Source organism: Poromitra crassiceps (assembly GCF_964638095.1).
Source record: "Poromitra crassiceps genome assembly, chromosome: 13".
Taxonomy (NCBI): domain Eukaryota; kingdom Metazoa; phylum Chordata; class Actinopteri; order Beryciformes; family Melamphaidae; genus Poromitra; species Poromitra crassiceps.
The window spans coordinates 24,651,070-24,674,944 of NC_139644.1; the positions used below are offsets into that span (position 1 = coordinate 24,651,070).

At 43.5% G+C, this 23,875-nt stretch overlaps 1 protein-coding gene across 1 annotated transcript; it reads right to left on the minus strand.

Moving 5' to 3' along the window:
* Window positions 1–3,917: 3,917 nt before the first annotated feature.
* Window positions 3,918–23,595, minus strand: shisa9b (shisa family member 9b; the record flags this gene model as incomplete). The annotated part of the gene is made up of 4 exons (XM_083649222.1): window positions 3,918–4,342; window positions 8,572–8,712; window positions 21,454–21,560; window positions 23,084–23,595. 4 exons carry the CDS (start codon window positions 23,593–23,595, stop codon window positions 3,918–3,920), a joined length of 1,185 nt encoding a protein of 394 aa, XP_083505348.1.
* Between the last annotated feature and the right edge of the window lie 280 nt (window positions 23,596–23,875).

Here is a 23,875-nt window from a genome sequence, read left to right on the forward strand (position 1 = left end):
TCCCTACTGTTGTGTACCATGTGGGGCAGGGTCAGGGGGACAGCCCATAGAACAAGCTAGAACTGTTATTAAACAGACAAAAAAAGGTTTCATTGAACAAGAAAAATGCTACCGCCATTACAGACAACTAACCTCTGAAGAACCCCTTTTTCTTTTTAGGGCATGCCAATTTAGTATGTATATAAATAAATTTGCTTCCATATGTCTTGTTGGCATACTAGGCCCATTATTGTTTTGAATGATCTCAGGCAATTGTTTCTTTTGTTTTTGTTAATATGAAAGTGTGTTAAATCAATTGAACAAACCAATTACAAAATGCCAAAAGCTGTAATAGCTTTATTGATAGGAAGAGGTTAAATAGCCTGATCACGTCAGTTGGAATGTTAAATGAAGTTCACTGATATTGTCTTATGCTGAGCTACAGTTGCTCAATGTCACTTAAAACCAATGACAGGTTGCTTTACACTAGTATTAATCTTCAAATGGTATATATCAAATGTATATTAGATACATGAAAATAACATCATCCATCAGTGACCAGTATCCTGCAGAAAATCTTTCATGACCCTTGGACTTAACCAACTTGAAACTACAATGAATTCAGTACAATTGTAATTAAGTACAATTTATAATTGCTGGAAAAGTGACATTTTGGAGGTTTTTGCAGGACACTAGCGAAATGGAGATTATACTTTTACTGCACATAGCATGTATGGAAAACTAGTTCAGTGACTTTTCCGGATAACTGGAAGATCTGAAATATATAAACATAGAGATAATGAATATACTCTATGGGGCATCTTGAACCAAAGTAACTTTGTATTGCACATAGAGACATAGCAATATTCAGTATAGCAAGTATTCAGATGCATATTCTGATCATGAGTAAAGCCTGACACAAAGAGATGATTGCCAGTGTACTACTATATATGTCATGGGAAGCTTTCATTGGAACCTGACCAAAACACAAATGTATTCATCTCTAGCAATACAAAGTATTTCTATAGATCTTCTATGCAGCACTTCATAGCACGTCAATCACCTTTCACCCCAACAATCTCCCAGGCAAGTGGTTGTGTTGCCAACTACTGGATTTTGCAATACAAACAGGTACTATAGACATTTGATTTGCAGTATTACAGTACATCTTAATGTGTAAATATAGGATACCTTAATAATAACATAGGTTTCAGTATCTTTGACACACACACACACACACACACACACACACACACACACACACACACACACACACACACACACACACACACACACACACACACACACACACACACACACATCCAAATCAGCATCCACAAAAGAAGAACAGTGAATAGTAGTGATTCACAATGTTTGCTTAAATGAAAGAATCTGTGTTAAACCTCAGCAGTAGCAAATTTCATGCAATTGTGAAATAAATATTTAAATAGTGGGTTAATCATGTAAAAGGACAATTCTGTGCACTGGATATACACATTTTGTAAAATAGTGAATACAGTTTGTAAGTCTGTGAGACAAGAGCTAATCCAATTATAACAATCTGCACCATTATACTTGGTATAATTTATTTCCTTTTTATATATTTTTTGGACTTGAGAAGACACAAAACAATCTAACATTCAACACTATCACTTCCCACTTCATGTCTTTTTTTTGTGCAACTTTGTCCTCAGCTGCCTGCTGGAAATACACAGTGGCATGACTACTAAGAAGCATGTGCTAGTCTACGGCTCTCCCCAGATCAACAGAGGGGGTGGAGCAACGACTGGGACAGCGGAGAAATGGGCCAAGTACAACTGGGGAGAAAATGGGAGAAAAATCAGGAGAAAGAAATTGCTAAGTGGCATGAATTACAATGTGTCATTAAGTGCTAATGTGTTTTGGTCCAATGCATGAACTGGGATAGGAAAATGTGTAAGAAAAGGTTACAGCCCAGGGGTGCTTTACAAAAAAGTTTTGTAATTATTAATCTAATATCATATTGCCATGTGATATCTTGCTAGGGCCAATCAACATAAATAAAAAGTGGAAAGAACAGCATGACTATATTGTAACTCCAGAGATGGCTGTATGCATTTCATTTGCACATATGTTTGTGTAGTGATAGACATTTGTGTTATAGGAAGAATTGGGATTTCATTGGTTGAAAAGTTGATTTCCAACTTGAAAAGTTTGTGGGAACAAAATTATTGATTGAGCCATTACACTTTCTTCCCTGCTTATATTGAGTTTTGCAACCAGGCAACATTACTTTTTAAAATGTGTGTTCCAGGATACAGAATACAAACAATAGGTAAGCCTTCCAACATCTACTATTATATATTTGTACATGTGTGTTAGTATTATTTTGTTTGTATTGTTTTCAAAACGAAAATGAATTTTGCTGACTACAGGTTCCCAAAGCAGCCAGTATTGGTAGTTGATCATTCATGATCCTCTGTGGAATATTGTGCGCTAAAATCTAAAATGCTCTGCCAAACTGAAATATCGGTCGGTTGAAGATACAATCAATTTGACATTTGCTATTAAGAAAAACACTCAAACTTTAAAAACACTTAAAAATACTCAAACTTGTAAAATATAAGAGAGTTGTTGCAAAGCTCCAGGCCAATGGTTTCATGAATAAGAATGAGAGTTTTCACCTTAGTAAAACCATTGTTTTAATACTGGGGCTTCAACTCCTCCATGTCATCTCTAATCTAGGATAATCACATGCATGCTGGTACTGATGAGAGGCACTATTACATCAGCACAACATTGGTTCTATACTCTGCAGCTACGCTTCTCCTAGTGATCATAGACCTATCAGTAGGATATATATTGGCAGTGACTTGGTTTGAATGGATTTTAAATGTTTCCCTCCTAAATGAAATATCCATCACTTGAAGTGTGCAGGTTGGTTACATTTTCAGCTGATTCATACTTTTGAAATTAACACCCGCCAAGCACCAAATGCCAGGAAAATTAGTCAGATACATCAATAGGGGTCACAGACAATAGTGTCAGAACATTTGAAAAGATGTAAGGTCTTTGATCATTCTGTTGCACTTAATGAAGATTTAACTGAATCATCGATAAGTTACAGTTGTGAGGAAAACCTGTTCTCATCTCTATTGAATGTTTTTTCCCCAGTACCTGATTCTACATGCAATAGTATTAACAATGGGTAGGCTGACATGTTTCTATGAAAAATGCATAAAAGAAATCTCGGTAGGACTAGGTCATATCTTTTTTAGTTTAGCAGCCGCTGGGCAGATAAGCCAAAAAAGGTAATTTCAGACACTGTACTTGACCCAGCACGTAAGACTGAATGGGAACATTTATTTCTACTCTGTACAGTGCAAACAGTGCCAAGACATTCTCCACAGCATCTGCAAATTGTCTGAGGAAGCGCTTTGTCTATACCCAATTAATCCAAGCTTAATCAAACAATTAGATAAACACATAAGGAAGGTTTCCTCATTTGGATAATGTGGTTTTAGTATAAACTACATAGATACTGTCCTTTTCAGATCCTTCAATACCTCAGTAAATATTGAATGTCATTTTTACAGTTTCAATTTCTCTCATCACATAACTATCAGCTTCATTATCTTAACATCCATAAGATTACCACTTGAGGCTTTTTTTTGTTTAGAAGTTGGATTATATGAATATTGATTGCAACATATTCATCACTGTGACTTTCCTTGGATGTGTGTGTTATTGTATCAGAGTGTGGTTACGCTCCACCTTTTGTGGGTGTCTTAAACACTACTTATTACATGCACAAGCTCACACACTACAAGCCATACTGATTCTTCCCAACACCACCACCCACAGGCAACAGTTACTGTCTTCTTATAGCCCCTAACGCATGGCTTCCTCTCCTCTCATTTCACTCCACTCTCCATGAAGCCTGGCAGTGAGAAGAGCCCTCATACAGTCACTTCTGTCTTGCTGTTGGTGACAAAGTATGGTTGTGGAGGCATATAGGAAGTGGTGTGCAGCTCCTTCTCTAGGGGGCAGTGTTTCTTTAGGCCATAGGTCTGCCGGAGCACCAGCGCGTCCTTGCTCTCCCAGGATCTCAGCACCCCTGGGCTGAAGCTGGAGCCATAAACCAGTGACTGTGAGCTGGGCCTCTTGCTGCTTTTGAGCTTGTGTCCATTCTGCTTTGCAGAGCGCTCTCTGGCAGGGCTGTAAGGATTGCTCTTTGCAGATGTCACAGAGCGCTCTCTGGGTGGGCTGTAAGGATTACTGGGCTCTGGCTCCATATCCATAGGCTCCATGGGAAGGCTTCCCTTGGTTGTCATCTCTACTGCATGCCGCCGGGTGGTGTAGAAGTTGTCGTTAGCTTTCTCCGCTACAAGATACACAGATACACAGATAAACAGCATGATGATTCTGTAACATTTCCCCATCACTAACGACTACATTGTGCCCATTGTGTGTTTGAAAAACAGAGGTGGAGAGGCGGCTAAAAATATACTTTTTGATGCTCAAACATCTATTATTGGATTGAACACTTAACCACCAGTCAATATTCTGAGAATGACCCATATAAATGAATGAACTTTCAAGTTTCAATAGTACAATACCAATTACTAATTGTCAACTGATGTGGCTATTATTTTTACGGCGTGGCCTCTAGGAGGCATCTATACCAGGGTCTGTCCTTATCTCTGTCCGTCTGTATGTCCCCACAAAGAAAGAAAGAAAGAGGCCAGGTCACCGATGAGGTCATACAGTTCTATGTCCCCATGAAGAAAAGAAAGAATGTGGTCAGGTCGCCGATGATGTCATACAGTTCTAGACAGCTCGGCCTGGCGGTCAGGTCACTGCTATAGTGATTTCATATCACCGATGAGTCATCGGTAATGAAGTCATCGGGGATGTCACTTGAGCAATTGTGATGTCTTCCTGATGACATCATCAATGAGTAATGTCATCAGTGAGATCCCTGATGTCACAATGGCTGTGTAGAGAATGATTTATGACATCACTGATGATGTCACTGGCTCTGATGTCATCCGATGTCATTGACATCATTTATGCACAGAGCAATTGTGATCGGTGAGAACGACATCAGCGATGTCACTTGAGCAATTGTGATGTCATCGGCGCCTATTGGCAATGCCATGCCATTTGATATTCATGGACATCGCTGCTTTTTGTTGATGATGTGGTCCTGATGGCATCATCGGTCTGGGACCTTCAGTACAGATTGGATCGGTTCGCAGCTGAGTGTGAAGCGGCTGGGATAAGGATCAGCACCTCTAGATCTGAGGCCGTGGTTCTCAGCAAGAAACCAGTGGATTGTTTACTCCATGTAGGGAATGAGTCCTTACCCGAAGTGAAGGAGTTCAAGTATCTCGGGGTCTTGTTCTCGAGTGAGGGGACAATGGAGTGGGAGATGCGCTGGGGGAGCAGTATTGCTTTCGCTCTACCACTACATTGTGACAAAAAGAGAGCTGAGCCAGAAGGCAAAATATAAAAATATATATATACATTATATAAAAAATATGGCGTTATGTCACCATAAGACAATTTTTTTTACTTCAGTTATACTGAATATTTTTGATATCTAAGCATATGATCCTATTTTAATGGAACATTGGGAACTCAATGAAGTGTTTGTCTTGTCTGGCCATAATTATCTTCCATAATTAGCTTGTAACCACCACCCTGGTGTGATTGAATATCTCCAATCAGTGCCGACAGTGTATGGAAACAATATTCAGCACTAATTTAGCCTGAGCACATGAAGCTCCAGCATTAGTTCTTTCAATTTTCGTCTAACATTTCTTTTTTTATGCCTCCGCCGGCGATAGCCAGGCCGGAGGCATTATGGATCCGGGTTGTCCGTCCGTACGTACGTACGTCCGTCCGTACGGCTGTCTGTCCGTCCGTACGATGTTTGTTAACGCGATATCTGAGGAACGCCTGGACGGAATTTCATCAAATTTGCCTCAAACATCGACTTAGACTCAAGGATGATCTGATTAGATTTTGGTGGTCAAAGGTCAAAGGTCAAGGTCACTGTGACCTCTCGAACGCCATTTTCAAGCTTGTTAACGCGATATCTGAGGAACGCCTGGATGGAATTTCATCAAATTTGCCTCAAACATCGACTTAGACTCAAGGATGATCTGATTAGATTTTGGTGGTCAAAGGTCAAAGGTCAAGGTCACTGTGACCTCTCGAACGCCATTTTCAAGCTTGTTAACGCGATATCTGAGGAACGCCTGGACGGAATTTCATCAAATTTGCCTCAAACATCGACTTAGACTCAAGGATGATCTGATTAGATTTTAGTGGTCAAAGGTCAAAGGTCAAGGTCACTTTGACCTCTCGAACGCCATTTTCAAGCTTGTTAACGCGATATCTGAGGAACGCCTGGACGGAATTTCATCAAATTTGACTCAAACATCGACTTAAACTCAAGGATGATCTGATTAGATTTTGGTGGTCAAAGGTCAAAGGTCAAGGTCACTGTGACCTCTCGAACGCCATTTTCAAGCTTGTTAACGCGATATCTCAGGAATGCCTTGACGGAATTTAATCAAACTTGTCTCAAACATCGACTTGGAGTCAAGGATGAACTGATTAGATTTTGGTGGTCAGATGTCAAAGGTCAAGGTGAGCTCTCCAACGCCATTTTCAAGCTTGTTAACGCGATATCTCAGGAATGCCTTGACGGAATTTAATCAAACTTGTCTCAAACATCGACTTGGACTCAAGGATGAACTGATTACATTTTGGTAGTCAAAGTTCAAGGTCACTGTGACCTCTCACACACCCAATTTCCAAGCTCTGTAACGCAACATCACAGGAGCGCCTTGACGGAATCTCTTCCAATTTGCCTCAAATGGCGATTTGGACTCCAGAATGAACTAATGGCGGAGGCATAAGTCCGCGTTGCGGTCGTTCTAGTTTTTAAATGAAATGTCGTCCAGATGACCTTTCCTGTGTTCTCTTCATCAGCAGCAGGCTGTATCTGTGCTGTGGATCACAAGTCATGGTCCTGGAATAGAGACTTTGAATTAGCACCAGATACTTCAATATAACCCACGATGATGCTGGCAGATTACGGACGGACCCCCAGTAGCTCACAAGGCTCACCTTGTATAGTGTAGTTGCAGTTGGACCCCACCACCTCCCCCCAAACTCATTTGTGTTTTGATTGTACGTACCTGCTTGTCTCCCATCCATGCTTTGGACTTAAATATTTTGAATTCTAATGTGTTTTCAATTTTAGGCAAGGGGTTGTAAACGCATGACTGAGCACCAAGTCACTGAGCAGTATTGTTTAGCACAGGGGATCATTTTGATTACTATTGTTACCTCCGCCTAGGAGGTTATGTATTCGGTGCTGCTTGTTTGTCAGAAGGATTACGGAAAAAACGACTGGCTAGATTTTCATGAAACTTGGTGGGAAGTGTGTAGCATGGGCCAAGGAAGAACCCATCATGTTTTGGAGCAGATTCGTGCTGCACATTTGCATATCATAGAAGACTGGAGTACTGGCTTTGGCAGAGGTCTTCACTCTCCCAGTGCCCTTCTATGATCATGTCTATAATTTGTTTTGGAGGCTTTCTTTCAAATGTTACTCGTCTAGGAACTGACTGCTTACTAAAAGATTATCGCATGAGAAGAACAAGAAACATTTCTAAATGAACTCAGCTCAGTGGACATTGATGGACTATGGATGTCTGTCATCTGGATGCAGTATTTCATGGAGATCCAAAACGAATATGATCCTATCTACAGGAAAAGGAAGTGTGATTTTGAATAGACTAGTTGCACAACTCCACTACTTCCTGAAATGAGTAGGGCATCTTGGTTTCCTGTCCTACACTATTGGATGAACTGATTAATGTCAGGTGTGCCTGATCACTGTTGTTGTGACTGCAGCAGTCAGGCACACCTGACATTAATCAGTTCATCCAATAGTGTAGGACAGGAAACCACTATGCCCTACTCATTTCAGGAAGTAGTGGAGTTGTGCAAGTAGTCTATTACATATCTAACAACACCTGCTGAGAGACATGCGTAAACGGTTGTCTTAGTGCAGCTGAAGTAGATGAGAATGAAAGTGATGAGTGGAAAAACTCCTTCAAACAGCCAGTGCCGGATAAGTACCGTCTTTCACCATTTGAATGCTAGGACAGAGAGAGAGGGAGGCGATGAAGCTCAATGATAATTACAGCTGGCAGGACATTTTACTATAGCAAATCATGGGTTTTTCTCCAGTTGAGACAAGAGAGGTGAATCGTGTTAATTAGCCGACATCTAATCAGGTCATTTTTAGCGCGATTACAGTACTGTACATGCCACTTTTCAAGAAACATTTCAGAAGCTCATTTAAAAACTACCTTGATTTACCTGTCCTCATGTTTTCTCAGAGTAGATGTCAAACTACTGTGCACTGTATAGGTCAGAATATTTCCAGTGCACTCAGTTATACTTTGATATTTTTCTGTTCCTAATTTGATACAGGGCACGCTGACTAGTTACACTTTTATTTACAGAGGATGCAATGTATTCATTATTGTTTTTCATTATTATGATTCACTATAAATGCTGTCTTACCCACAGCCTTGAGCGAGGCATACTGGTTGAGGTCTTTGCCAGGCTGCGGTTGATCATAGGGGCTGGTGATCTGTCCCAGAGCAGGGTACGGCTGTGTTATCAAAGTGGATCCTGCTCCCGCGTTGTTCATCTGGTTGCTGTCTGAAGGAGAGGAAATAGAAAACCATTATTGCTAATGTTGAGGTATTGTATTTTCCCAGAGCACTTTGGAAGTGCAAGCACGTGATGCCACTAGCCTCAAGTATTAGCAACATGAGAGGTTTGTGTGCAGACTGTAACCTGAATCTGATATTCATGGGGTAAAGGTACAGTATCATTAAACAACGGTGACGTTTTACACCCACATGAATGAGGTGATGGCTATCAGTGAAGTAAATTGTGCTTATTTTTACACATGATTGTATGTAACCACAAATTTTTATCTGATATTTTCCTTTAATTAAGATAAATTATGAAAGATATGTACATGCACGACTTGAAAATATACAAGCCATATGCATAATTTGTATGAAAACAATTGATGATACAAGTCAAATATATAAGAGATGAGGAAAAGTAAGGCAATATGGAGACATAATACAATATACATACTACAGTATGTACAGAAACTGCAGATGGGTGTTGTACTGTAAAAACATATTAACTTTACCCATAGGTAGGTAATGTGAAAATGTATGCATTAATACATGATATAGAATTTAGAATAATACATGATAGAATTTAGAATACCCGGTAATTGTTTCATCAACTTGGTTGCATCATTTTCTCAGAAGTACGCCTTTCTGGGAGACCCAGCTGGAGAGTCATGAGTGCTCTCTGTAAGACTGTACAAATCCTACAGACATCTGGTCAATTGAGGGGTGCACAGCAAATAGACTGGCCCGCTGCACAGCAAATAGACTGGCCCCGTGCCTGCTGGCATGACAAACAGATGTTCAGAGTAGCATCTACTACTGCTTCAATTGGAGGTGGTTAGTGGAATGTACCAACTCACAGGTGGCAGTCTGAGGACTGTTGGGTGTGTGCATGTATGTATATATATATATATATATATATATATATATATATATATATATATATATATATATATATATATATACTGTGTGTGTGTGTGTGTGTGTGTGTGTGTGTGTGTGTGTGTGTGTGTGTGTGTGTGTGTGTGTGTGTGTGTGTGTAAAGAGTTGTAATTCAAATATTGACTGAAGCTGATCACTCCCAGTAGTTGGGGTATTGGTTTGGTAAACGTTTCAACTCCAATGTAATAAAGTAAGTCAGACTGTAGTTTGACAGTCCCATTCATACCAGGGGCCCTGTAACTCTGTGCTTAACATTCTGCAGGGTTAATCTGGTCCACTGTCCCACCTGTCACTTATCATTGTGTTCCCATGCAACTATCAATTGACGTTTTGTGAAAGGCCAGAGGAAACAATGAAACAAGGGATATTATCATTCACAACTAGTGACCAAGTGATAAAATAATCGTGTGTTAAAATTCAAGAAAGAAGCAGAGAGAGAAAGAAACTCTTATACAAGTCTTTAAAGAAAGGGTAAAAATTATTTCAATAGAAAAGTATGGTGTGTATTTGATTTAGCAGTGTAATTAATGAGATGATACTGGAGGATGGTAGTAAGAAATTAGTCAGAGGTCAGGTGTGAATCAAGTATTTGACAACCACCAACAAACTTCAAAGGGACTGCAACTGTTAATGATTACAGTTTACAGACTTTTAAATTTGGTCTAGAATGATAAAAACAGATCATTAATACAGAAATTAGGTTAATTGGGACCTTATTCCCCACCGGTCAGTGCGAAACTTCATTACTGTGCTAATTAATTTGGAAAGGACTATGTAATGATCGATGCTGTCTCATGAAAAGATGCAGAAGACAACTTCAACAGTTTCACGACTCCACACCTCAAGAACAGAGATTACTAGGTCAAGTGTGTTGGAATGAGTCAGGCAAACATTTGGGGGTCATTCAAGGTGGCCGATGGTCCACGGAATTGTTAATTGGCGCTCCTGTATTTTTAAGGTTTTTAGTCTCATTACTGCTGAGAAAGAGACCACATACAGTATGTTTCACATTTACATATGACAACTTGTTCAAAGCAAAAACAATGAATGGATCCCTCTTCAAAAACCCTCATTAAGGCTTTAGTGTTTGTGAGAAACTAGTTCCTGAAGGTCCCTTCAACAGTAGTACTGAAGAAATGGAAAAGTATGCTAACTTAATAAGTAACCTTTGACCCATCCACCAACACTATCACGTGTTATTTGTCATCATCTTTTTGCTGGATCTGTATTCTCTCAAATTCCTTCCAATAACATGTAAGATAGAAATAGATTGCACTCCAATAGATGAAAGAGGACAGTGACATCTGGTGTCCCAAAAACGATGTAGAATTGAGGGGCTGGTGTACTGTACTGTAGGTAGGCTACTTGAGCGCCCTCCTTATTGTTTATCTGTTACATTGTGTCGACTCTGCGTGTCATTTGTGCTTGTACTATTGTCAAAGTCATCGCTTTTTGTCAGCCAGTGGAAGAAAGTTCATTTCTGGAAACGTATAAGGTTAAAGTTGTTGCGGGAAAGAAGCAGGTTAACACTCCAGACACAGACACCTCCCTAGAACTCATAAAAGATTTAAGAGAGTATTTCGGGAGCTGTATTCCCCAAAATAAATGCTACAAGGAGAAGGACGCTCTTATTTACAGGCAGGCTAGTTTCAAGTTATTGATGAAAATATTTGATTCTCTCCTTTTCACTATCACACTACTATACAGTATGTGCACATTATCACTTATTTATAGTTGAATTGATATAGACTGACGCCTGACTATGTATTTATTAATTTCATGTATCAAACATTTTGATAAAATACACAAATTAACCAGGAATTAATTAGGAAAATCTACCTGAATTAATTTAAGTAAAGTTTTTGTGCACATACAATGTTTAAAGCTTGCTAAATCCTTATCTCCTCTGTCTCTCATGTGACCTAGAGATTGCTTCTTTGCTGAGGAGCTGACTACCTACTGACTTTTAAAAAATTAGATAAAAAAAACAAAAAACATGCCAAATTTGGTGATGAAAGAACAGTCTGGAGCAGAGCTTCTCCCTAGAGAGAACTGATGTCCTTCATCGGGACATGCAGAATCACCACGAGTGAATATAGGACACCACAATAACATTTCAGGTTTACATGTGAGTGTTGCTCTAAATCAGTGATACTCAGGCTCTAGTGCCACATGCGGCTCTTTTATGGCCCGGGTAGTTGTGGCTCTTTTAAGTCCTACTTAAAATAAATTAATAACAAAATAAAGGGAGGAAAGGGACTTTTTTTTAGATGGTGGCTCTTTTAGATGGTGGCTCTTGCAAAGATCTATTTTTGGAGGGCTCCTGAGTAGGGCAAGGTTGCGTACCATACTGCTCTAAATCTTATAATGCAATACTAAGATTGTTTACATTCTTTGTGTTTGTGTGTGTAATATGACCTCTATATATTTCTGTGTGTATTATTTTAGCCTGTCTACCTCTAAATTAGTTGCTGTGTTTGTTGCTCTGTTTGACCTGAATGTTGAGGAGTGACACATCATGAATAGAATGATCTATTTATATCTATTCTGATCCGAGGAGAGTTGTTGCCCAATGTAGGACACAGTTCAATGATATTACGGTAGGTGAAGAGCCAATGAGAAGTCAGCAGATAACCGTCAGCCACAGAAATTATTATCAAGTCAAATTGGCCATGCAGCATATTATCCACAAAAAGCATTGGTAAGCTTTTGAATAAGATCTGTTCATGTGTGCATATTTGGTCAAGCTTTTGTCCTGGGAGTGAAGCCGTAGATATTTGAGCCTTTTCCCCCCGGAGAAAAATCATAGCTAGTTAACGTTAGCTCTGTGTCAGCACCGCCCTGCCGGAGAATGACAGTTGCTTGCAGATTGATTGGCAGCTGCGGATGTCATATTATTGGTTGAATTTAGTGAGGAAATGGACTGTCACCATGTGTTGCAGTTAGGCTTAGTTTGGTTTGGCTCTGTTCGGGGAGTCAGCACCTTGGACAGGGATGCCACGCAGGAACGTCAGTGCATCATGATGACTCACTGGACTGATTATATTAATTCAGCTCACTTGTGAGCTCAATCAGACGTGATAAGAGCAACACTGAAACCTCTGTGCCTCAAATAGTTCCAACTCCCGTTTTCCCTGATTTTAAAATTGTATTTTTATAGGAAATGACTCGACCAAAAAGAGGCCACGCTTCCACAATTGGCCCATTGACATGACCAGTAGTGCAGGACCATGTTCATATTGATAGCCAAAGTATCGAAGCAAACAGAGAAAATCCAACTCATGGACATCTTGAAGAGAAACGGGAGCTGCTTGCAGCTCTTGACAGATTTGTGTTATCTTTGACAGGCGGCAGATCCGAACAAGAGCTCCCTCTGGAACATTTCATTCACTGCTAGGCACCACGATATGGTTGACTTCACATCGTCCATTATAGCCCTGCCGTAGTCACACCTGCCACTACCAGGCACAGCTGGAGAACAGGCACAGGACTGAGCCCTGTGGCAAAGCATCACCTCACCTCTTGCTGCCTGTCAAGAAGAAAAAAACAAAAACAAAACAAACAATTCCGCTGTGATGTTGCCGACTTGATTTAACTGAATCCCTCACATACTGTACATACTGTACTACGCAAGGCGTAGTTTGGTGTAGAGTCACACAGCCCATGGTGCCCAGGAGTATTCCTTTCTGTAAGGAATGTATAAATTCAATATCATATCAAATCATATTGATATTGAATAAAATGTCAACCTTTTTACACATTTCTAAATCAATCAATCAATCAATCAATCCATTTTTATATTTATATAGCGCCAAACAGGGTGGGAATTACATGGAACCCATGGCCTCTGTTGCCCCTCCCTCTGGCCGTGATGTCCTGAGATCCCTAAGGCCACATTGGCAGTGCCCTGCTACCAGCCTGCTACTGCTCAGTTGCTTTAAAAGTGTCAGTGGCCTCAGGTTAATGTAGCCTGCCCTATGCAAAGGATGTGTCATTGGTTCATTTTAACACACATTTCAGAACAATCGCTCTTCATGATGTCAATAGAGCAATGGCCTTTCTGCCCTGGCATGTGGCCTTGTGCCCTAAAACAAATTGCAATGACGAAGGCCAGATGGCCTTCCCCCTAAAATTACGAAAAAGAGTTATCTCAAGGCGTTTTACAAATAGAGCAGGTAGAAGACCGGGCTCTTTATTTTAGACCCAACATTTGAAACAATTCTCACAGCGGTGATTTTACTGCAGGTCATGTGTCAATTGAAACAGTTTCCCATCAAGAGCAGCACTTGGTGATGGCGGGAAGGAAAAAGAGCCCTTTAACAGTGGAAAAACCTTGAGCAGACCTGGCTCTTGGTGGGCGTTCATCTGCCATGAGCCGTTGGGTTAAGCAATCATTGTTGCTGTCTGACGTGTGGCAGTTTGAGTGCTACAGTAATTGTCTATCCACCATCAATAGTGGACAATATATCCATGCTGCCACTTCTCAGAAAATGCATATGTGTTCTGGAGCTGACCTTGTTGAAAAGAGGAATTATTTCACTCATGGACCATCAACTGGGAGGAATGAGTCATGCAATCGCAGATCTTCTTGGGTGTGCCTCCTTTTGTGTGCATATATCAACAGTTATATGGTAGGCCTTAGTGATGGCATTGGGGATAAATTTACTGTGAGCCTATAATGTCACTCACATGGCGAATGCAAGTATTATACTGTATTGAAATCTACAGCAGCTACTAAATGTGATCTTTCTCTGAAAGTGTGATAGTAATTTGCTGGACTAGTGCTTTTACTTTGAGTGCTTTTAAGAGTTAATTTTCACTAAAGTACCAATACTGTACTTGTACTTGAGTAGGACTTGTCAGTACTCTTTGCACCTCTGAAGGTAAATTGATCGAAGTCCAGCCATATTTCATAATGGGAAATAAGCCTAATTTAATTAAATTATTAATTGAATTCCAATATTAAATGCCATACTAGGTGTATGAAAGCATGCAGTGGCGCCCACTGAAGATCTGCTTTAGGTGTCAACAGGTTAGCTGGTTGGTAATGAGGAGGCACTGTACTGTAGGACAGACTGAAGATCTGCTTTAGGTGTCAACAGGTTAGCTGGTTGGTAATGAGGAGGCGCTGTACTGTAGGACAGAGACCTGTCTGATTTTACAATGATAAATGATTGCCTGCCATAGCCCCGAGGCTTCACCTTAATTGAATTTAGGGGGTGAAAATAATTTCATTTGTTGGGGATATTTCTTTTATAATATAATAAAAACAGCATGATGGTACTCGATATCTAGCTCTCAAAACACTTCACCTTTCCTTTGTTGGGTTTGGTAGAGTAGTTGCAGCATTGCATTTATACGTACTGTAAAGAACTTTACACACAGAGTCCGTTTGTTTTGTATGCGTTTTTTTAATCCGTCATCCATTTTTTGTGTGTAACGCACAGAACCCTTGCACACTGAGTCCGATGCGTTTTATTCTTATGTTCGTCGTTCTATTCGCAAAACGAATACATCCTCTCCTGTATCCAGATTGCAACATGACTGACAGGCAGCAGCGGCTGATCTGCAGCAGCGGTGATGTGGACTGGAGAAGGCAGCTGGCACTGGCAGCAGGTCGGGGAATGGTTACCATATCATACTGGACACAGGGCTCCATCAATGCTCACCTTCAGGCTTCAGCTCGCCAAGCCAGCTGTGGTGCGCTGTGGCCGGGTGCTGCAGCATCGCTCCCGGGGGAGAGGAAGCAGAGAGGGGCCAGTGAGGTGGAGCGAGCCGCTCAGACTGGACTCCAGCCGAGCGGGACTCGGCCGCTCCTCTGTCTCTCCCCCAAACAGAGACACAGACAGGTCAAACAGCTCGCAAAAGGTTTTTGACTGATGAGGAAAAAACGCAGAAAATTGAACCTGCTCTGAAAACTTTAATGATGGGCAAAAGTTTCGGAGTCAGTGTGTAAACCTGAGTGGCACAACATGAGGTCGTATTTATTTTTAAACGTGTTCTACCAAACGGGCCTATTGGGCCCAAGAGCTCAGGGGGTCCATAACCTAGACCTCTTTGCAGGGCCACCGCATATCTTGCCCAGGCCTGGAACCAAATGACCCCTTAGGGCCCCAGCCTTTTATTTCTTGACAAAATGCTCCATACAGTATGTTTATGTATTAGAGGGTTATTGTTCTTTTGACTTTAATTGAGTGTGCCTGCGCTGTAAATCCTGTGTTATTCAATTGAGATATAAGTGAATTTATTTTGTTATTGTGCCATTGGCTTTGAGTGTTTAGGTGGCTGTGCTGTGAATCCTGTTGAGATGCAGGTGAATGTACATCTTAGTTATTATTCTGGCCTTAATTCTGCGTATGTGCGCTGGGTGGGGGGGGGGGGGGGGGGTGGGAGGTATTTTATGCATCCAGGCCCAGGGGCCCTTCATGTCATAATCCGCCTATGGTTGGCAGTCACGAAACTGTAATCTATACATTCGTGTTCCTGGACATGATTTTGCCTTTTTTTTCTCTCTCTTTTTTCCGTGAACACAACCTAAGGTATGCGCGAATCGACGCTGGCTCTTCCTGGTTACTTTACTCTCAGACCACCGACTCTTGCCCTGCCTGCCGACCACTGACTCCCCCCTCCGGGACGAGCGGGTCTGGCCCGATCGCGTGACACCGTTTCCTGGTTGACAACCCTGCCGTGTTTCCTCGTAATGCTTAGGAGAGTACAACAACTTGGTTAAGGTTAGGGTTTGGCTAGGGGTTAAAAACGGCACACCACAGGAAAAAACTGGGCTCTGTGAGGCTAGAAATGGCTCCCTCATGACAAGGAAGTTGCAAAGCGAGGATACTACCGCAGGTCCTGCCAGCCCATTTGAATGCAATCTGGGAACCCAGAGTCTATTTTTATTTGAAAGATAAATAGACTCTGGGACAGCCCTACCTTTTTTCCCGGCTTCCAGTACAGCGCACCTCTCCTGCCACCGTCACTTCCTTTTCCGCGTCCGTTTCGGCTATTCGCTAATAACATTAATGCAAAAACACACTGCATAGAAGATGTTAACTCGTCTCACAACAACAGTGGAAAATTACCGGAGGTGTAGTTGTTGTAGTAGTATTGATAAGTAGTTGCTTTTCAGACTGTAAACAGTGGAGCACGGAAGCGGAAAAGGAAGTGACGGTGGCAGGAGAGGTGTACAGGAAGCCGCGAAAAAAGGTAAGGCTGTCCCAGTTTATTTTTCAAATAAAAATAGACTCTGGGTTCTCAGATTGATTAAAAATGTGATTGTGTAAATATGTGATCATGCTGACTTTGACCCCTCAAGAAAAATTTAATAAAATGTGTCCATGTACACGACGCAATAGATTACACGACGACTGCCAACACAAACTGCCATGAAACCGGGTTGGGCAGCCATAGTGGAAGACCACAGTTTGCAGCAACAATTTAAAGAAACCGGAATAATTAATTTTAGATTACAAAACAAAGGAGGAGTGGAGAGAAGGTTGCTCTCATATACACTGCATCATCAACAAACAAACAAAATGCAATTAATGTTAGCAGTTCTGTCCAAACAACCTTTGGATTACAGGGCAAACTCTAAGAGGAAGGCACCAAGCGTGTGTGTGTGTGTGTGTGTGTGTGTGTGTGTGTGTGTGTGTGTGTGTGTGTGTGTGTGTGTGTGTGTGTGTGTGTGTGTGTGTGTGTGTGTGTGTGTGTGTGTGTGTGTGCACGTGCGTGCGTGCGTGCATCCGCACACATGCGCATAGGGGGGCATTCAACGACTACAGTTTGGTATCAGTGCAGCAAGCAGATTTACATTAGTAAAACCACTCTTTACTCTCTGCGTGTGTTTGGGGGAGTGCATGTGTGCATAGGTGTGTTTGGGGGAGTGCATGTGTGCATAGGTGTGTTTGGGGGAGTGCATGTGTGTGTAGGTGTGTTTGGGGGAGTGCATGTGTTCATAGGTGTGTTTGGGGGAGTGCATGTGTGCATAGGTGTGTTTGGGGGAGTGCATGTGTGCATAGGTGTGTTTGGGGGAGTGCATGTGTGCATAGGTGTGTTTGGGGGGGAGTGCATGTGTGTGTAGGTGTGTTTGGGGGAGTGCATGTGTACATAGGTGTGTTTGGGGGAGTGCATGTGTGCATAGGTGTGTTTGGGGGGGAGTGCATGTGTGCATAGGTGTGTAAGGGGGAGTGCATGTGTGCATAGGTGTGTTTGGGAGGGAGTGCATGTGTGCATAGGTGTGTTTGGGGGAGTGCATGTGTGCATAGGTGTGTTTGGGGGGGAGTGCATGTGTGCATAGGTGTGTTTGGGGGAGTGCATGTGTGCATAGGTGTGTTTGGGGGAGTGTATGTGTGCATAGGTGTGTTTGGGGGAGTGCATGTGTGCATAGGTGTGTTTGGGGGAGTGCATGTGTGCATAGGTGTGTTTGGGGGGGAGTGCATGTGTGCATAGGTGTGTTTGGGGGAGTGCATGTGTGCATAGGTGTGTTTGGGGGAGTGCATGTGTGCATAGGTGTGTTTGGGGGGGAGTGCATGTGTGCATAGGTGTGTTTGGGGGAGTGCATGTGTGCATAGGTGTGTTTGGGGGAGTGCATGTGTGCATAGGTGTGTTTGGGGGAGTGCATGTGTGCATAGGTGTGTTTGGGGGAGTGCATGTGTGTGTAGGTGTGTTTGGGGGAGTGCATGTGTTCATAGGTGTGTTTGGGGGAGTGCATGTGTGCATAGGTGTGTTTGGGGGAGTGCATGTGTGCATAGGTGTGTTTGGGGGAGTGCATGTGTGCATAGGTGTGTTTGGGGGGGAGTGCATGTGTGTGTAGGTGTGTTTGGGGGAGTGCATGTGTACATAGGTGTGTTTGGGGGAGTGCATGTGTGCATAGGTGTGTTTGGGGGGGAGTGCATGTGTGCATAGGTGTGTAAGGGGGAGTGCATGTGTGCATAGGTGTGTTTGGGAGGGAGTGCATGTGTGCATAGGTGTGTTTGGGGGAGTGCATGTGTGCATAGGTGTGTTTGGGGGGGAGTGCATGTGTGCATAGGTGTGTTTGGGGGAGTGCATGTGTGCATAGGTGTGTTTGGGGGAGTGTATGTGTGCATAGGTGTGTTTGGGGGAGTGCATGTGTGCATAGGTGTGTTTGGGGGAGTGCATGTGTGCATAGGTGTGTTTGGGGGAGTGCATGTGTGCATAGGTGTGTTTGGGGGGGAGTGCATGTGTGCATAGGTGTGTTTGGGGGAGTGCATGTGTGCATAGGTGTGTTTGGGGGAGTGCATGTGTGCATAGGTGTGTTTGGGGGAGTGCATGTGTGCATAGGTGTGTTTGGGGGAGTGCATGTGTGCATAGGTGTGTTTGGGGGAGTGCATGTGTGCATAGGTGTGTTTGGGGGGGAGTGCATGTGTGCATAGGTGTGTTTGGGGGAGTGCATGTGTGCATAGGTGTGTTTGGGGGAGTGCATGTGTGCATAGGTGTGTTTGGGGGAGTGCATGTGTGTGTAGGTGTGTTTGGGGGAGTGCATGTGTGCATAGGTGTGTTTGGGGGAGTGCATGTGTGCATAGGTGTGTTTGGGGGAGTGCATGTGTGCATAGGTGTGTTTGGGGGAGTGCATGTGTGCATAGGTGTGTTTGGGGGAGTGCATGTGTGCATAGGTGTGTTTGGGGGGGAGTGCATGTGTGCATAGGTGTGTTTGGGGGAGTGCATGTGTGTGTAGGTGTGTTTGGGGGAGTGCATGTGTGCATAGGTGTGTTTGGGGGGGAGTGCATGTGTGCATAGGTGTGTTTGGGGGAGTGCATGTGTGCATAGGTGTGTTTGGGGGAGTGCATGTGTGCATAGGTGTGTTTGGGGGGGAGTGCATGTGTGCATAGGTGTGTTTGGGGGGGAGTGCATGTGTGCATAGGTGTGTTTGGGGGAGTGCATGTGTGCATAGGTGTGTTTGGGGGAGTGCATGTGTGCATAGGTGTGTTTGGGGGAGTGCATGTGTGCATAGGTGTGTTTGGGAGGGAGTGCATGTGTGCATAGGTGTGTTTGGGGGAGTGCATGTGTGCATAGGTGTGTTTGGGGGAGTGCATGTGTGCATAGGTGTGTTTGGGGGGGAGTGCATGTGTGCATAGGTGTGTTTGGGGGAGTGCATGTGTGCATAGGTGTGTTTGGGGGAGTGCATGTGTGCATAGGTGTGTTTGGGGGAGTTCATGTGTGCATAGGTGTGTTTGGGGGGGAGTGCATGTGTGCATAGGTGTGTTTGGGGGAGTGCATGTGTGCATAGGTGTGTTTGGGGGGGAGTGCATGTGTGCATAGGTGTGTTTGGGGGGGAGTGCATGTGTGCATAGGTGTGTTTGGGGGAGTGCATGTGTACATAGGTGTGTTTGGGGGAGTGCATGTGTGCATAGGTGTGTTTGGGGGGGAGTGCATGTGTGCATAGGTGTGTTTGGGGGAGTGCATGTGTGCATAGGTGTGTTTGGGGGGGAGTGCATGTGTGCATAGGTGTGTTTGGGAGGGAGTGCATGTGTGCATAGGTGTGTTTGGGGAAGTGCATGTGTGCATAGGTGTGTTTGGGGGAGTGCATGTGTGCATAGGTGTGTTTGGGGGGGAGTGCATGTGTGCATAGGTGTGTTTGGGGGAGTGCATGTGTGCATAGGTGTGTTTGGGGGAGTGCATGTGTGCATAGGTGTGTTTGGGGGAGTGCATGTGTGCATAGGTGTGTTTGGGGGGAGTGCATGTGGCGGTGTTGATGAGTGTGTGTAAGAGAGAGACAGACAGAGATGTTGTGCGGCCGTTACAGTAAGTATTACAGTAGCTATGAAAGGAAGCTCTGAGGTTGCTCATGATAATTACCACACTATGTTAAGTGATTGCTGAGGACATAACTAATTGCTTTTAGCGGCCCACAGGATTTCTGGAATGGACTTTTCCCACCACCACTCCCCCCCCCCCCCCCCCCCCACCACCACTTCCCCTCTTATCTGGAACAGCTAATTCAGGAAAGGCAAATAAATGTGCGTTGAACAAGCCTTTGGGTTTCACAGCTGCCTCCCTACTAGGCTACTACTACTCCTTAAAGGTGCTGTAACTGATGTTAAACAGTGCCTCTCCTCTGTAAACAGCAGAGAAAGTTTATTCTGGGTCACCCACCCACGTTGTCCAATCAGAAGGCAGAACTCCACAAAGAGGCGTCCCTCTGTGCGCATACACAAATGGGAGGGGCACTGCTCACTGATTTTTGAAGAACGAAACCTAAGAATCCAGTCAAACTGGGGAAATCGCTGACAGCACCATGAATGTTCTATGCTAGTCCTACTTGACTTCAGCATTGCCTTTCATCATGTTGATCACATTAATTAATTAGTTATCTTAGGGGATGTAGACGCGCCGCTAGAGAGAAACGCTTTGAACTCCATGCATAATGGAAGGACACGCCTGATAGCGCTTGGCGGCCTGGCAGAGCACTGTTTTTTTCATAAAGTCGGAAAGTATTGAAAGTAGCTCAACTTTTGAGGCGCTGCCGTGAGGATCACCTGTCAAATCGCAAACAGCGAAGACAGAGGAGCATGAAGAGGACGAGCAGTAAGGAAAATTTGGCAGGAAAGTGGTTGTTTATTTTGGACACCTGGCAACAAAAACCAAATACCCTCCTATTTAGTGTCACTTCATCGCCCCCTCTTAGTGATGGTGCTAGCATCTTCTGTGCGTCTAGTAGTGCGTGTGAGAATGACACCTTCTGTATATACCATGGGAATAGTGTACCGCTGGCGCTGTGCGCTGAGGGTGTCATATCGTAAATGGGACTGTTCACACACCCCATCATTGCATTGACTGACACAATACTTACAGAGACTGTTGAGCGTTGCCCTGCTGGCGTGTAGGTGCTCATAGTGCTGCCGTTGCATTCCAATGTCATCGCTCTGGGTAGGATGGCGGATCACTTGGGCAAGAGCCCTGGAGAGACAAAGTACATTCTCAGAGAGGTCTTCTTTCATTGCTGTAAATTACTGTATACAACTCTAAGGCATAACCCATGTCAGCATGTGACGAGTGCATACAGGAAAGCAACAATGCACTTTAGTCAAGACTAAATAATGGTGTAAATCGATTGGACTCACAGTACAGTAATATTTTGGCTTCAGAACACTTGAATTATGCTCTGAACTGTTTAATAATAATAATAATAATAATAGCAACACCGATAACAACAGCAACAATAATACAAATAATAATAATAACAACAACACCAATGAAAACATGTCATAAAGTGATGAGTACAACTGGTCAACAGATTTTAACCTCTAGAAGTGCAAGTCCTTCCCCCCCCCCCCCCCCCCCCCCCCACACACACACACACACACACACACGGTGATGGTGGACATGTCACCATCACCGTCCCCACTCCCCAGTGTAAATGACACCTATGCATGAAACAATCCTAAATAAAGTAGATACAGGTTCTGGTCAAATTTATAAAGTGTTGTACAGTGTCTTAAATATCCTAATATGATACTTTTTCCATCACTGCAACTGAATGAATGAACATAATCTCACATTTCATGGCCACCAACATCGTGCACCTAAATAACCCTGATATTTATCATCTTCATTTGTCATCTTCAGTGACAGACACTGTCAGGTGAACTGGTAACTTTCATATTTTTTTCTTTGTCCAACCTAAACGTATGTGTTCCAATGGCCATGTGGTGCAAGTGTCTTTCCAGGCATTTTGTGGTGAGCTGGTGTCACAGGTGTTGGCGCTCAGATTCAGATGAAGAACCACCCAGGCTACAGTAATATCTTCTGTATCAAATTCATTATTCAATCCTCCATCAGAGTCCATCTCATCCAAATGACTAGACTCGACACATCATTCCCACCTTACTGAAATAATGCATTATTCAAACCTTATTATTGAGAGGAGTGCCTGAAAATGAGACATTTTTCACTCTGTTTTTCATTTTCAAAGATGGAAACTAGGTTACTCGGCTAAGTAGCCTATGTGCCCCAGAACTAAAAAGAGAAGACAATAAATAGTCTATTCATTATAGAAACTGGTGTATTCAGTCCAGCCCGAAACAGCTGTCAGTAACTGTGTGTGTGTGTGTGTGTGTGTGTGTGTGTGTGTGTGTGTGTGTGTGTGTGTGTGTGTGTGTGTGTGTGTGCGCGCGCGCGTGCATGCGTGTGCGTGTGTTCATGCTGACACTGACAGGCATGCCTGCTGTATGAAATTCCAGGTTGATACATTTTTTCACAACATAGCCTACTTTGAGTGCAATGAACTACATTACTTTTTCAAAAACTAGGCTATAACTAAATAAACACTGTGCCTGTAGGCTATTAAAGCCCAAGTTAGTTTTGCATTTTTAGATAGTTATGATCCAGAGCCATATCAATGAGCTCTAGATAACAACACTCCCATCAACATTGATCAACTCAAAATAGGATAATTGGCACCACGGGGAAATCTGGCCTACCTTGACATATTCTCTCTGTTTGGGCGGTGCGCCTTCTCTAGACCAAGCTTGGTGAAAATCCCCACCAGTGCCATGATAGCCACGACCCCGCAGATGATGTACACGATTAGGTTGGATTTGTCCTTGTCCGTGTCCAGCGCGACCTCTACCTGTTTGGGCGGTCCCGGGGGTCTGCCCGTCATCATCCACGGCGGGGAGTCGTAGTTCTTGCAGTTGCTCTGGTCCAGCCGAGAGCTCTTGAAGGCGCAGCAGAACCTGAAGCCACAGGTGCCGCAGCAGAACAGGTAGCTGCCCGTGATGCACACGAACGGCGGGTCCCACTGGCCCATCACGTCGTAGTAGCCCTGACACCTGTCCTCCGTCTGCGGGCTCTCGGTGACGCCGTTGTCCCATTCCTTTGAGTCGTTAAAGCCGACCATGTAGCCGTCGAGGGTCTGGCCCGGCTCCCCTCCCGCGTCGCACACCAGAACTTTGACCAGAAAGTAGCCGAGCAGCAGCTCCGTGCCCCGCATGATGCTCACTTTTTACCCCGCTCTTGTCGCCCTAACAAGCGCTCACAAGCCCGGACGCATCTTCTAAAGAGACGAGACACAGCCATGCCATGCGTAAAAAGTAACTGGACTGTTTTTAATCACTGCAACTTCCATGGATAGTGCGCATCTTCTTACCTTTTTTCCGTTCCCTTTCCCCCCTCTCTCTTTGGTGAAACTAGGCTACAGCTGAGCAGAGTCCACCGACGGGTAGCCTCTCCTAAAGAGTTATGAAGGGCACTGAGCGGTGCCGCTGGCTGTC